The sequence below is a fragment of the Vidua macroura genome, chromosome 7 (assembly GCF_024509145.1).
Source record: "Vidua macroura isolate BioBank_ID:100142 chromosome 7, ASM2450914v1, whole genome shotgun sequence".
NCBI lineage: Eukaryota > Metazoa > Chordata > Aves > Passeriformes > Viduidae > Vidua > Vidua macroura.
In genome coordinates this window covers 10,277,015-10,290,739 of record NC_071577.1, presented here as the reverse complement: position 1 = coordinate 10,290,739, position 13,725 = coordinate 10,277,015, and the positions used below count along the sequence as shown (strand labels likewise).

Below are 13,725 nucleotides of genomic sequence, written 5' to 3'. Positions count from 1 at the left end.
TAAAATGAGTCTGCATTACCTCACCATTTATAGTTAAAGGCTTTAAAACTCACAGATTTTCTATGCAAAAAGCTTAAGAGTTTTAAAACTCACTGAGTCTCTACTTTCTTTAATGCAGATCCATGGACCCATTGTAAATAGCAACCAAGAGCTGGCCCAAAACCAAAGCAGAGCTAATTTAAAATAGGTAAAGTGGTTTTGGTTTAGAAAGTACATCAATTAACATAAAACATGCAGTCTTAGTGGCTGTTAGAAGCAAGTCAATTCTTAAAGCCAGGCAAATAAAAAACACATCAGAAATTATTTGAACTGAGTTTGAACACAAAAGGCCATAACTTAACCAACAGGTTCTTGGATGCTTTCATCTTTAGCAGTGAAAGCCCCACTAGAACACAGTGTTCTCAGTTTCTCTGAAAACAAATCCATACCTTTAAATCACCTCACTACACTTGCCTTTAAAGGCACAGCCTTTTTATTTTAGTATGTGTACATTATTAATGTGTTTTTTATTGTAATTATTTATACAACAGTAACTATTGGAAACAGTTTTTTCCACAACTTACATAAGAAGTCTGGTGTGGATTACTGTTACTGCTAACCACAATTCTTTTTAAAAGAAGTTGCTCACTATATATATTGTGACATTATTTGCTAAAACCACTAACCACCATTTCATCATCTGCACAACAGTTCTAACAAGTGCAGCAATCCTGGAGTGATGCTTGTAATTTTAGTGAATTTAGGGTAATTTATACGTAAACTGTGAGCTGAAGATTTGGGGATCCAAATTTATTTCAAGAGAAATATGTATTATAATTATTGTCAGCCAAAGGCCAAACTCTTTGCTCTCTAGACGTAACTGTGTTGCTGGAACATCAGTAGGAGACACTTAGAATAGTACTTGTTTTGGAGTTTGCTGAGTAACTGCCAAGTGAAAACAGCTCATTTTCAGGTTAACAAGATAGTTTTGTAATTTAGAAAAAAATTCCAATGCAAATTGGTGAGCTAGCATAGCTGTTATCAGAGAACCTGGACCAGTGCCCTGGAACAATAAATTGCAGCTAACTAGCATAGCAAAACTTTATCTGCTAAGTGCCAAATGAACAGGATTGCTTATGTGCAATATATATAGCTCTATATGCTTTACAAGGATGTCTTGAAATCTTCAGTTATTACAGACTCAGACTTAGCTCTTCTTTTCATACATTGCCTGTGCAAGTCAATACAGCATAGTGGTTGAAAACTTTGGATTGAGAAGTGAGTTTAAATCTCTTCATTTACTCCTTTGAGATTGCAATGCAATGAGAACTGTCCTCATCCCATCTACAAACAGCAGCTGGAACACAGCATGGTTCTTATTACAATCAATTGATGCAGTCTGCAGAGTCATCTTCCAGAAAGGTCTCCATGCCCTTCAGCAAGAGCACATGGGGATAATCCTGCTTGTATTGCAGAAACATATTCAACAGAAAAAGAATTTTTTTACAGAAGTTAATGAAAAGTTTTGTTAGCCTTAAAACCCCTCGAGCTGATGGATGTGACAACTTCCTGGAATAAAGTTCTGCACAATTAGAGCAAGGACTTCACCGAGGGGTTTCAAAGACTTGTCAACTTGGTGCCCCACATGTTGCCCACATATGGTACACAATCTACTCCTTTTTTTGGTTTTCAATACTTCTAATCCTTACATAGAGAAAACAGCTACAACTCTTGCTTCCCTGTCAACAAGCTCACTTAAAAATAAGAGCTTCCACCTCACCAAATTTCATAAAGGTATCACTTCTTACTGCCACTGACAATAAGTGGTTATGTAGGAGAGAAAGCAGAGCCCAAAGAAACAGGACTTGGAACTGCTGCAGAAAAAACCAACAACTCTAGAAAAGATGAAAACTGGTAAGAGCAGGAAGGGAATGAATAAAGGAGGCGGGGGGAAGTCAGCAGTACTTCTAAAAAGATAACCTTGATCCCCCATTTGGCAACACTGAATGAGATGACTGGAATCCTACAAATGCAGAGGCAGTGGTTAGACACACACAGGGCACCCATGGACATCAGGGACCAACAAATGACATCTGATGCAGGCTGAAAAGAGCACACGGAACACAGAGACCTGGGAGCTGTGTGGGGGAGCTGTGCGTGGGTTTGGTTTGGGTTTAGCTCTCTCATTTGCTGACTAGAAATAACTGCAAATAGCCAGATTAACCAAGGAGCCCATGATTCAGCAGTGGCTAAATTTGGTAACATCTGGCAGACACATTTATGACAAAGTATTATTTTGAAGGTCCTTAATTTTTTCTTCAAATCTCAATTACTCCGGATTTGTGTACTGTATACTCTTCCTGTATGTAAAGCCAAATCTATGTAGTGTGCAATTCATATTGAAATTTCAGCAGAATAAAAACCACATTCAAAGTACAAGAAACTTCTTTTTCAGCCATGACTTATAGGATACTTCCAGGCACAAACTTATGGCTGTGTAGGTGAAACCACAAGGGTTTTTTTCCTATATTTTGATACGGGATAGCTTTAAAATAGGATTACCTAAAAGGCAACATCCGAAGCATTGTAGTCATCATTTTTTTCCCTAGATGTTTGAGCAAGTGAGAATAACACATACTCATTCTTCAGGTTCTTTCTAACATGTTCCTATTTTAACAATTGGTATGAACAATAAAGCATCAATTCAACAGTTGTCATTTGGGGGATTTTTTAATAACAAAATTCAGAAGCTTGCTGTTGTGACAATTAAAATATGATAAACTGGTTTTGTTAGCTCGGAATGTTAAGGAGCCAGAACACAAATGTATCTCTCTGTGTGTATGTAGAGATCCACACAGTGCTCTCTAATGGCATTTTGTAACTCAAAGTCTACCTTACAAAGACTTCTTTAAGTATAGTAGAAAAAGTTAATTTAAATTCAAGTTATGCTAGACATAGCAATTTCTAAGTATAATCTGTGGAAAAAATTCTAAATATTATATAAAACAAACAAAAAAAGATGTCTTTAAAGAGATGGTCAAAAATTGTATTCTTCAAATATTGAAGAAATATAAAGTAAAACAATTCCACTTTTTCATGGTTTTGAGAAGTGGTACCCACCACAAAGTAACAAAAAAAAGGTCATAAAATGTAAGCTAGAACAATGTACTCTTTAACACTGCAATGAAGTTCTTACAGACTTCTACAACAGGATTTGAAAACAGGACTCAAGTTACTTGTCAATAGACCACACCTTTGTCATTGTAAATAAGTTTGTGAAAGGCCATGTCTCTTAAAGAATTTCTCTTAGCATTGAGAAAGCTATTGAGAGAACTTCTGCTCTAGCTATTGAAACAAAAATTCTATAATCTAAGAGTACTGATGGAACTGAAAAACTGAAATATTTTAACAGAGACAGAATGACCCAGGCTATGTTTGGAGCTTTTTGGAGCATCCTTTCAAGGACCGCAACCTCTGGCACTTAATGAAGTTCACATTTATCACCAAACAGGATTTGCAGTAGGTGTGTACCCTTGTAAGCTCATGCTTCTGTCTCTTTGTTTATTTAAAGGGTGTGTTGGTCTCACACAGTTCTGTTTGAATAAACAGAGAACTGTGCACAATCAAATGCACACCCACCCTTTTGACGTCAAATATTTCCCAGGATAAACACTAATGCTTTATGTGTTTTATGCATTGTCTGGGGTATTTGTGGTAAAAAAATTAGAGAAATACCAGATTTTTTACTTAATCATAGCTCACTTGAAAACAAGCTAAAAGGAAGCACCTGATCCTGTACTGGAAGGTCTTACCTTGAAGCACTTCCATCGGAAGAACAGTCCAGGCATTTTCCAGATACGAGATGTAGATGTATCGTGCTGTGTTACAGGCAAGGCCAATATAAAGCACTCTAAAGGAAATAAAGAAAGGAGAAGTCAGGATAGTCTGCACTTTCCCTTTCTGGTATGTTGTAATACAGATTACTGATTTAGAAGTTATTTGCATGCATATCGTTTGCCAGTCTAAAGCATTTGCTCAACACAAAATATATCCTTCAAGTCCTACACCCAAACATAAGCTCTCCTCTTGCCTATTCAACACAATCAAAATCCTAATAGAAAAAAAAAAATAAATCAAAGAGACAGCAAACCAACTGAGCTTTTAATTGAGCTCTGTAGTTCTATGCCACACTCTAAACAGGATTGTTCAGAGAGAGAACTTCTGAGTGCATTCAACATCCTTTCCAAACAACCTGCTTTTCTAATCATCCAGAGATTCATTCTGCCATTTCAATGAAAGCCTGGAGCAGGTTTGAATTAAAGGAATTAATTTTAACCCAATTAATATAAGTTTATAGTTCCAGTATCTGCAAACTGCTCAGAACTACTCTAAAACACATCCCACAGAAGCAATATGGTTTATAACAATATGCCTCAGGATAAAACTTAGCCATCCTGTTGAAAAGCAGCAGATGCTGCATCTCAGAATTTAGAGAAGAAAAAAAAAATCTCTTACAACAGCTTTTAAACAATGAAATACAAAGACTATTTGTGAAGTGCATTTCCCATTGCACATTTAACCTGATGACTCTTCCCTTCCATTTTTTTAGATTTAGCACAGCTTCCCTCTGGGGTGCTCATTCATCCAGCTATCTTCCTCTTATTTTTAGACAGATCTTGGGAAACAAAGGCTTAATTGAAAACATGTTTACAGCTTGAGAAAGGGTGCTATTGCAACCTTTAAAGATTTTTTTCAGGGACAAGGATAATTTATTGTCCAAATAGGGCTTGTTGTTTGAACCCTGTTTGGCATAAGTGAAATAAATGTAATTGATAATTAAGGTGAAGCATTGACCTTGTGAAAGGGCTCTTTATTCTTTGTGCTGTTTTTTTTAGCTAGTTTTTCTACAAATGCACACCAAGAATTAATTAAATGGTACAGAGCCACTGGAAAATCTAGAGTGAGACGCCATCACAAAACCACAGCATCTTGTCAACATTTGAGGTCTCCAAATACACATGCTGACAGTGAAAAATCCAGTACCAGAGTTTTTATCATGTCAGTGGTATCAAAAAAGGCCTGAGCATTTCACAACAACATGAATTTACTTTCAACAAGTAGGGCAAGCTGGCAGGAAGTTGCCCCCCTCAGTCATAGATCAAATCAAGCTGTGCTGCTTCCAGATACATGTAAGGTCCATGAATAGCTGGTTTAAGCTGCCTTCAGGCAACACAAGCCCAAGCATTCAAGGAAGAAAACATGGGAAGCCATGAAAAAGTTCACTGTTATACAATAATGAGATCAAACTTGTTCTTTGTGTTCTGAATCTTAAATTTCATCTCATCCTTTAATTAATGACTTCTGTTCCAAACAAATAACTTGGTTCTTTTCATATACAACTTAATGTAGTTCTTACGTACAACCGCATTTCAGAAATGTATTAGGACACATCAGCCTCAAAAGGTAACCAAACTCACAAGGACTGCACAAGGTCTGTTGTCTTCATTCCCCTACTAGAAAAGCCCAGGCTGATGCATATGCTCAGGAACACAAAGGAATGGCCTCACCATGTACCTCTGTTTTCCCTCAGCAGCAGTACAGATGCACCTCTTTGTTTAGGATGAGTTCTTGCCACCTTAATTTCACTTTTGTCTAGCAAAAACTTTGTCTGTTCACAAAAAACTGTCTTCCTATCTCAGCTGTTCCCTAGCACAGGCAGACTAGAGATGTGACCTCCTGCTGCTTCAGAGCTCTTCCATCATCACTAACCACTCACCTACCTGTGTTTTTCCAACATGTTACATTTGCACAAAGATTTGGATTTGGAGTTTAAGAGCAGCAATTTAGTCAGGTTCTACCTCTTAATTTGTTAGAATATATGTACAGAGTTTTAGGTAAATTACAGTTTATGACGATTTCTATAAATATGGTTTTGGAGGGGTACGTCACACAAAAACTGCTGTGTATTTACAGAGTCTTTTCAAAAATGCATTTATAATAATCACTTAGGCTCCTTATCAGACCTCAATGGAAAATGTAAACAGATGTTCCTTATGAACCCTATATGCAGCACCCACAGAGACACCATACTCAATTCACAGGTTAAACATTTAAAGCACTGAATCTATATTTGTGACAAGGAGTCTAAGCTGTTTACAGCCATGACTACCAGTCTCTGCTTCCCATAAAAACTCACATGCTGGAACTGTGGTCAGACAAACACATTCTAGCTCAACCTCAAGCAGGAAGTTATTTTCAGAGCTTCATCATCTTCTTAAGTGACTAGCAGTTTTGAGTGCTTCTACACCAGGTGGGGTCTAATTATTTCATAACCAGTTTTGTACACTTTTTTTGTCATAGTATCATATGATGGTTTGGATTGGAAGGGACCTTGAAGATCATCCAGTTCTAACCCCTCTGCCATAGGCAGGGACATCATTAATTAGGCCAAGTTGTTCAAAGCCCTATCCACCCTGTCCTTGAACACTTCCAGGGATGGGGCAGCCACAGCTTCTCTGGGCAACCTGTGCCAGGGCCTCACCACCCTCACAGGGAAGAGTTTCTTCCTAATATCCTCTCAAAGAAACACTAGAAGCACACATGCACTGCATAAGTGTATGAATAGTAGAGCTAATGAAGTTATAAACTGGGCATTTTAATCAGCAGGTATTTAATATGGTCATGCATAAAACACTTGGACAATAATCTGAACATTAGTTTTAAAAAATTGTGAAAACCTAAGAGGTTTCAAACTGTTGGAAGGATTTTATATGCCACCACATACAATGGTAGAAACAAAGATTTTTAAGACTTGAAAAGGGAAATTGAGCTTCTGTCTGAATAAGGTGTAAAGCCCGTTTTCTTGCAGTTCTACAAAGGACATTCAATAACATTTTTTCCTGCTACTGTGACAATACATGCAATTCTGGTACTCATGCCTGTCTTCAAATATTCAGCACAGAAAGAAAAATTGCATGGTAAGTATTCAAATACTGCAGAAAGAATGTCTACATCTAGAAGTCCAACAACCCGGAAGAAAGGAAATTTGATCTATTAAAAAATAGATAAAATATCAACACCAAATGCTTCTGGCTAAGGATATGGAATTGGAGGCTATTGGAATTTTATTCCTAATAGGAAAATAATTTTCTGCACTAGAAGGCAGCAGACAACACATATACAGAACTATCAAAGAAGATGAGCTATGAACTCCTATCCTTTTTTCTTTGGGGAAGAAAAAAAAAAAAAGCTTGCTTCCTCTCAAACACACAAAGTTCAGAAAGTACAAGGCAACCAGGAGGAGTCATCTCAAACTGTTATGACTAAACACAAGTAAGCATTAGATAACACTAAAATATGACTAATGTGCATTTCCCAGGTGTAGGTATGCATAATGCTGTTTCATAGCAAACAGGGACTAGTGTTTAAACAATTTAATCTTGGTTGAATCTTGGCTTCACAGGCTTAGCAGTGCCAAAAAAAAAAAAAGGGGGGAGGGAGAGCTAATCCCATATATCTTCCTTCTTTTCAGTAGCCAATGCTCCCATCCCTTCTATTTCATCTTATTCACAATCCTACCACTCTTTTGGTTTTCATTCTTTAGCTGAAGTCTAAGTCAGAATTTTGTACTATAATATACAATGAAAGAGCATACCCAAGCTATCTTTAGCTATGAAGACTGTGATCTGTTCTCACCACTCCTCCATCACCATATCCTTCCTCCAGGCTTTGCATGCAAGGTGTCATTTTCGCTTACTAATTATTGTCAAATTCAGAGATTAAGACTGATTCTAAGTAAAGAGATCCTCCTCAGTTTCAAGTAAGAAAGAACTCCATCTTTTAAGTAATCTCTCAAATTATTGCGCTAAACATCTCAATCATTTTTAGTAGAGGGCAAATGAATAAAAATATTTATCCCAATAAAAGCAAAACAAAGAGCAAAGAGCAAAACCTTAGAACAGAATACACAAAAAGAACAGTGCAAACAGCTTAAAAATACTCAAATCTCAATGACTGTATGATTATAATCTGGGCATTTGGAAAGGATATGATGCTAACAACACACAGGTCTGAACTTAGATGCACAGAATACCTGAGTAAATACAAAAAAAACACCTTTGCAGCTTCATTAACTCAGGTTTTTCCCCATCTTTCCTCCCCTGTGCTTTTTTTTAAGAGTAGTAGAGGGATTTAGAATATGTGGCTATTAAGTCAATTTAGTGAATTGACTGGAAACCAATGTTCACTAATATGCTGGAAGCAGTCGCTTTCACTTACACAAGGCAAAAACAACAGGACAAGCCCTGCAGCCATCTCACTTCATAGCTGACACACGCTGCTGCAACCCAAGGAGGAGAGCAAGCCCTGAACTAGTAAGTGACACTGCCAGGCTGCAACCCCATTCTGCCAACACCCAGAGTCTGATTACGAGGCCATGTACACAGGAGGTGCTCACCTCGTTTCCTCAGCTCAGCTTCTCCCCTCTCAGCCTGCAGCTGACACCTCTCCAGGCTACCGTGGGGGCCACCAACTGCCCTGCAAGGGGAACTAGGCTAAAGCAGGAGGTTTGCAGAATGCTGCTACTCACAGGAAAAAAACTGAAAAACTAATGGTATTTGTATGTCAAAACAGACAACCCTTGAATGGGTGGCAACCTGTAAAGATCTCTAACAGAGTGATGCATCAGGGAACAAGGGTATCTTCTGGAACCATCTGCAAAAGGTTATGGTGCCAGGCATAAAGCACATACTAACATGCAGAGCAAGCATTTCAGAGCATTTTCAACTTTTAAAATAACAGAAAAATCCATCATGTGAGCCACATTACTGAACAGGAATTAAAAATTAGCTTGAGTTTCACTTTGTAGCACAAGGGCTGAGCCTGAGAGTCACCATTTTTTGTACAGCTCTTTAATGATTGCTGCTATCTTACCTGATGTGACCAACCAATTCAATGAGTTTGTGGCTGAAGAAGTAGGCAGTCAACTCAGACACGTGACTGAGCACAGAACAAACTCCAAAGAGAGTGGTGGTGCCATTCAGGTCTTCCAAGTGCCAGTACAGAAAGGTGAACACAAAGCCATATCCAAACCCCATGAACCAGGCCACGAAGAGCACGGAGCCATATTGGATACTGCACAGCAGTTTAATTAGGTCCCAAAAACTGAAAGACTGTGACTGACTCATACTGGTAGGAGTGTTATCTGAAGATTCATTGGAGGCATTTCTGTCCACCTGTGAGATCTCTACCTCTTTTCTCTTATTTTCATCTTGCTTGAAGTGCGCGTAATGAAATCGAAACTGGGTGGCCACAATTAACGCCATTGTCATGAGGACACCAAAAACAATGAAAACGATCCTGTAGTTCTTGTACTCTGGAGCCTTACATCCTTGACCTTCAATGGCAACTTCTGTGTGAGTATAGTCAATGCCAATTCCCACTGAGAGCATGGCCAGCCCCCAGCCCAGAGACCCCCACATACGCTGCAATCCGTAGCGGTCCCTGTGTTTGCCGAGGTACTGCAGAGTTATGGTGTCCACAATGGTAACAGACGAAGCACTGAAAAATTCTCCTATTATGACAACCAGCAGAATGAGTAGAAAGATGGCCTCTACTTCTTGCTGATCATAAACGAGCACAGCTTGGTCAGAAGGCATTGGCTTTGTGCTGATGGAAGCTGGGGTGGTGCTCAGAGTTGTGTTCCCTAGTGAGGCTGGGCTAGTGGTGGCGCTTTGCAAAATCAAACGGGTACTGTTTTCCAAGGTAAAATCCTCATCATTGCTCTGTGTAAGTACCAGGAATGTTATTTCGGGATTAGGTGTCCCTGTTGTTTCCAAAGTGACTGGACTGGAAGTGACCAGGTCTCTCCTCCCACGAACTTTCGGGGATGCAGCACTCACTGTGGTTAGTGGAGAAGACATCGAGGTGTTTTGCAGAATTGTTGTTAAAAGGCTGCTTGCGTTGGTGGGATGCGTAGGGGGAAGGCCCTTTGGTACGCATCTTAAGGTGGCTGGTCTCACAAATCCAATGCCCAGGTTGAACAAAACCCAGCATAAAAGCGAAAACAGGAGGACAATCTTGCCTTTCTTGAAGCGATCTGCCACCACTCCCCAGAAGGGAGCACTGCAAAACTCAATAAAGTACCTGATGCCCACCAGAAGTCCGCTCTGGCTGGGTGTCATACCCAGCTGCTTGTAGTACACGGGCAGCAAGGGGTAGAGAGAGCCATACGCAGAATAGAAGAAAAAATAAAAGACCTTTGAGATCAGAAGATCGTTGTTTATTTTGACACAGTGCTTTTCTAACCAATCCAGCTCTTCATCTGGGGCAGTGGTTGTCTCTGTCGAAGGGGATTCATTATTGGGGGGCAAGTCTTGATCCTTGGAAATGCCATTGAAAGGATCAGCAAGCACATACTTTCTCTTCTGTTCTTCTTCATCATCGGTTAGAATGGCCACCTTATCATCAGCTGCCATGGTTTACCATAAGCATCCAGTATCTGGTGGACTCTCAAGGAACTAGGGCTACCCTGTGAACAAATAAAACATAAGGTGGTTAAGGTACCACAGGGGAGCAGACCTGCAATGCCAGCCATCAAGGACAAAGACCGCTTCTTTCTTGTAAGTAACATTCCTGAGCAATAAATGCAGTATTCAGGGTGGGGAAGGCCGTTTGTCTAGACTAGTGGTACATGGTAGCATCAATAAAAATGTGTTTTATGACCAATTCTGTGAAGTTCTCCCAACATCAGCTTTTATATTGTGCAATAAAACATCTTTCATGTTTAGAAGAGAAAATTACATATATTCAGAGCTACTGTGGCAATCAAGTGCTAGAATTTGTAAGTCTCTTCTTTCAAGTTGGCTCTTCTCCCCCAAGGCTAACTGCTTTATTTCCAGTATTCCTTTCTATGCCAAAGGATAGTCATGATTTTGTAATTAAGCAATACACACATATATCTGGGTTATTTTGATCATCAAAACAAATTATTATCCAAAGCCTCATGATAGCCTTCAAAAGGCTCATCAGTCTCCTCTCGAAATACATTTTTCTAAGCACTCCACAACTACAGGAGAAATTGATGGGAGGCTTGAGCTTCTACACTGAATGGGAAGAAGTGGGAATTAGGATGGGGCTTTAAGACCAAAATTAGAATAACAATCTCAAAGACATCAAAGACCTGGGAGCAAAGAAACAGAGACAGGCCCTATAAAGGTATCTTCAAGTCAAATTCTGAAACTGAAAAGAGGTGGACTGGGAGGTAACAGCACTGCAGCTGCCTGCACTTATCTTCTGCAGAAGAGCCTGCAAAATTGATAAGCAACACTAAAAAATAAACACTCCTTAGACTTTGAGTGACCAACCAGCTTTCACATTTAAAAACAACCCATTCCAATAAACTAGCCTAGCTAAGAAAAGCGTCTTTTTCAAAGAATAAAAACCAGCTCTGCCAGCAGGCTATCAGCTCCAAATCATTATTAAAAATGGTTTTTGCTCTATTGGTATCTTTAAATTTAACCTAGTAAGATTAGCTCATGTTCATTGTGAGAAAGTTAAACATTTTATATATTTTGGTTTTGTAATCCTTTGCTGTTTGGATTAGTATTACTATCACAGAGGAACTTTTTCAAGGACCAATATTTGAAAGAAGAACCAGAAGAACCTGAAATTTCTCAAAGAGCACTCCATTTATGATCTTGACCTGCTCAAGGAATTTGAAGCTGGACAGGATGATCCTACTGAGTTCCTTCCAACTCAGGATATTATATCATTCTATGATAAGTGTTTTTTTGCAGTTCTGTACTTTATTCCAAGTAGAAGAGGACAATGAAATAAGTCTTTCATTACTCATCCCCTTAGAATTAGTCATGCAACAGTATATCCAGTGCCTTTAAATTTATTACTTATAATTCATCATTATTCAATACTGACAATGGATTTGGAATGGATTATTTAATACTGACAAAGGCTAATAAGAGAGAAGAGACCAACATTCACTAGTATGTTAAATTAATGTTCCCTATTGATTCAACATATAGCTAACAGCTGACAACAAGCCATGAATATTTCTAAAAACAACAGTTCACGAGAATAATCTAAACCTTACACAGTTCAGTGAAAGACGTCTCTAAAAATACCATCATTAAAATCCCAAACACTCATAAGGTTTGTCTATGTTTTTCGCTTTTAAATGTCATTTCTATGGGATACTATTTATGAGGATCTCTGATTTCACTTAGGGAGAAAAGGCTACATACAAATCTTGGAACCTTAAATATTCATGTATTCAAGGTCAGAAGTAAATGAAAACCATGCCAGCATATACACAGTGATTTAAGTTTTTTCCTCCAGTTTCTTCAGAGGCAATCCAATTAAATTTTTAAAAAAGTATTTCAACTGTCAAAAGCTTAGACAGTCCTGATTAAGTTGTTAGAACAGTCAAATGTGAAAGCACATTTTCTTGCCCTTACCTGTTACCATCAAAAGCCACATGAACCAAAACCCAACAGCTGTCTAGTGAGCTCCTGCATCTTTGTTTCAGCTAACCACATCCACCTGACAGGTGGAAGGACTGTGGGGTTTTTGCTCATTTCTATATCCATAAAACAAGCCCTTCTAATGGGTAAATTAGATCAGTCATCATCCGTGCTCTTATTTTCTTTATGCCTTCCCTTTCTTTGACAACAAAGACTCCAGATCTTGTGCAGGGCCCCACTTATGTCAAAGGGATGTAACTGAGCTTTCAGTATATGCTCATCTGTTTACAGCAACTTGCTGGCTTGCTGCATCAGAGCTTTACAGCATTTACTTCTGAAGAATAGATTTCCTGTTCCCCAGACATGACAAGACAGAACTCACATTTTAACGATGTGGATATTTCAGGACAACTTCTTTGTAAGTATGGCTTGAAATCATCCTCATTTAAACAAGTTTATTCCTGCATATGAGCTCTGAACCATCTGGTTTCATATAAATAATACTGAAGGCTTTTAGAGCAATTAGTATTAATTTTGTTTCTCTTTTCTCTTGAAGTGGAATTTCAATTTCATATGTTGTATGAATAGCAAGTACATAACAAATTATGATACTGTTAATCTTTAAACACTTCAGTTGCTGCATATTCTTCCCCCCTCCATAATTTGTATCGGCCTCAGCATCCATCTTCAAACACATTGCAATTGCATAATCCAAAAGATCCACTCATGCTATTCTGACTAGAACATCCTGGGTTAGAACGCTATGAAAAGTGTATTTCATAGTAATTTCAGTAAATATTTTCCCACACTAAGAGCTTCATTGAATGTTATTAATAATACAGAATATACTCTTCAGAAATATTCTTCAAGAGTGGTAGGCACCATATGGCATTCTTTATTGTTTTGATCACTAGTTTGTTTAGGAGTCAGGTTTTTGAAAGTCATAATAAGCAATGTTTTAAATTCTGAAAATAAATGACTGAAAACAAAATGAACAGAGTAGTATTGTTACTGAAAAAAATCTACAAAACCCTGAACCTATGGGGCTTTCATTCTGCTGACAAAAACCCTGTGCCAGTCAGGGATTGAACATGCAGCAAACTAGACAGACGGAAAAACCAATATACTTCTCAGTGATGAGACTAGTTATCTATTGGTTATTTAAACCATTGCCTTCAAATACTGTATCTTTACTTTGCAAATACTTTCCTAATGCACAAGACAATAGGAGGACAGAAGACAAGCAGAACTGGCAAGTTTAAAAGGAACA

At 38.4% G+C, this 13,725-nt stretch overlaps 1 protein-coding gene across 20 annotated transcripts in view; it reads right to left on the bottom strand.

The window, feature by feature from the left end:
- Nucleotides 1-13,725, bottom strand: part of MFSD6 (major facilitator superfamily domain containing 6) — a 51,269-nt gene that overhangs the window by 13,828 nt on the left and 23,716 nt on the right. For all 20 annotated transcript variants that reach the window (XR_008438012.1, XM_053983079.1, XM_053983095.1 and 17 more), the window contains 2 exons: nt 8,911-10,507; nt 3,792-3,889 (listed from right to left, as the gene is read on the bottom strand). Coding sequence is in view for 19 of the 20 variants with exons in the window: in XM_053983079.1 (XP_053839054.1) it covers nt 3,792-3,889; nt 8,911-10,454 (1,642 nt within the window). In the remaining variant the exon portion in view is untranslated. The remainder of the gene's footprint in view (nt 1-3,791; nt 3,890-8,910; nt 10,508-13,725) is intronic.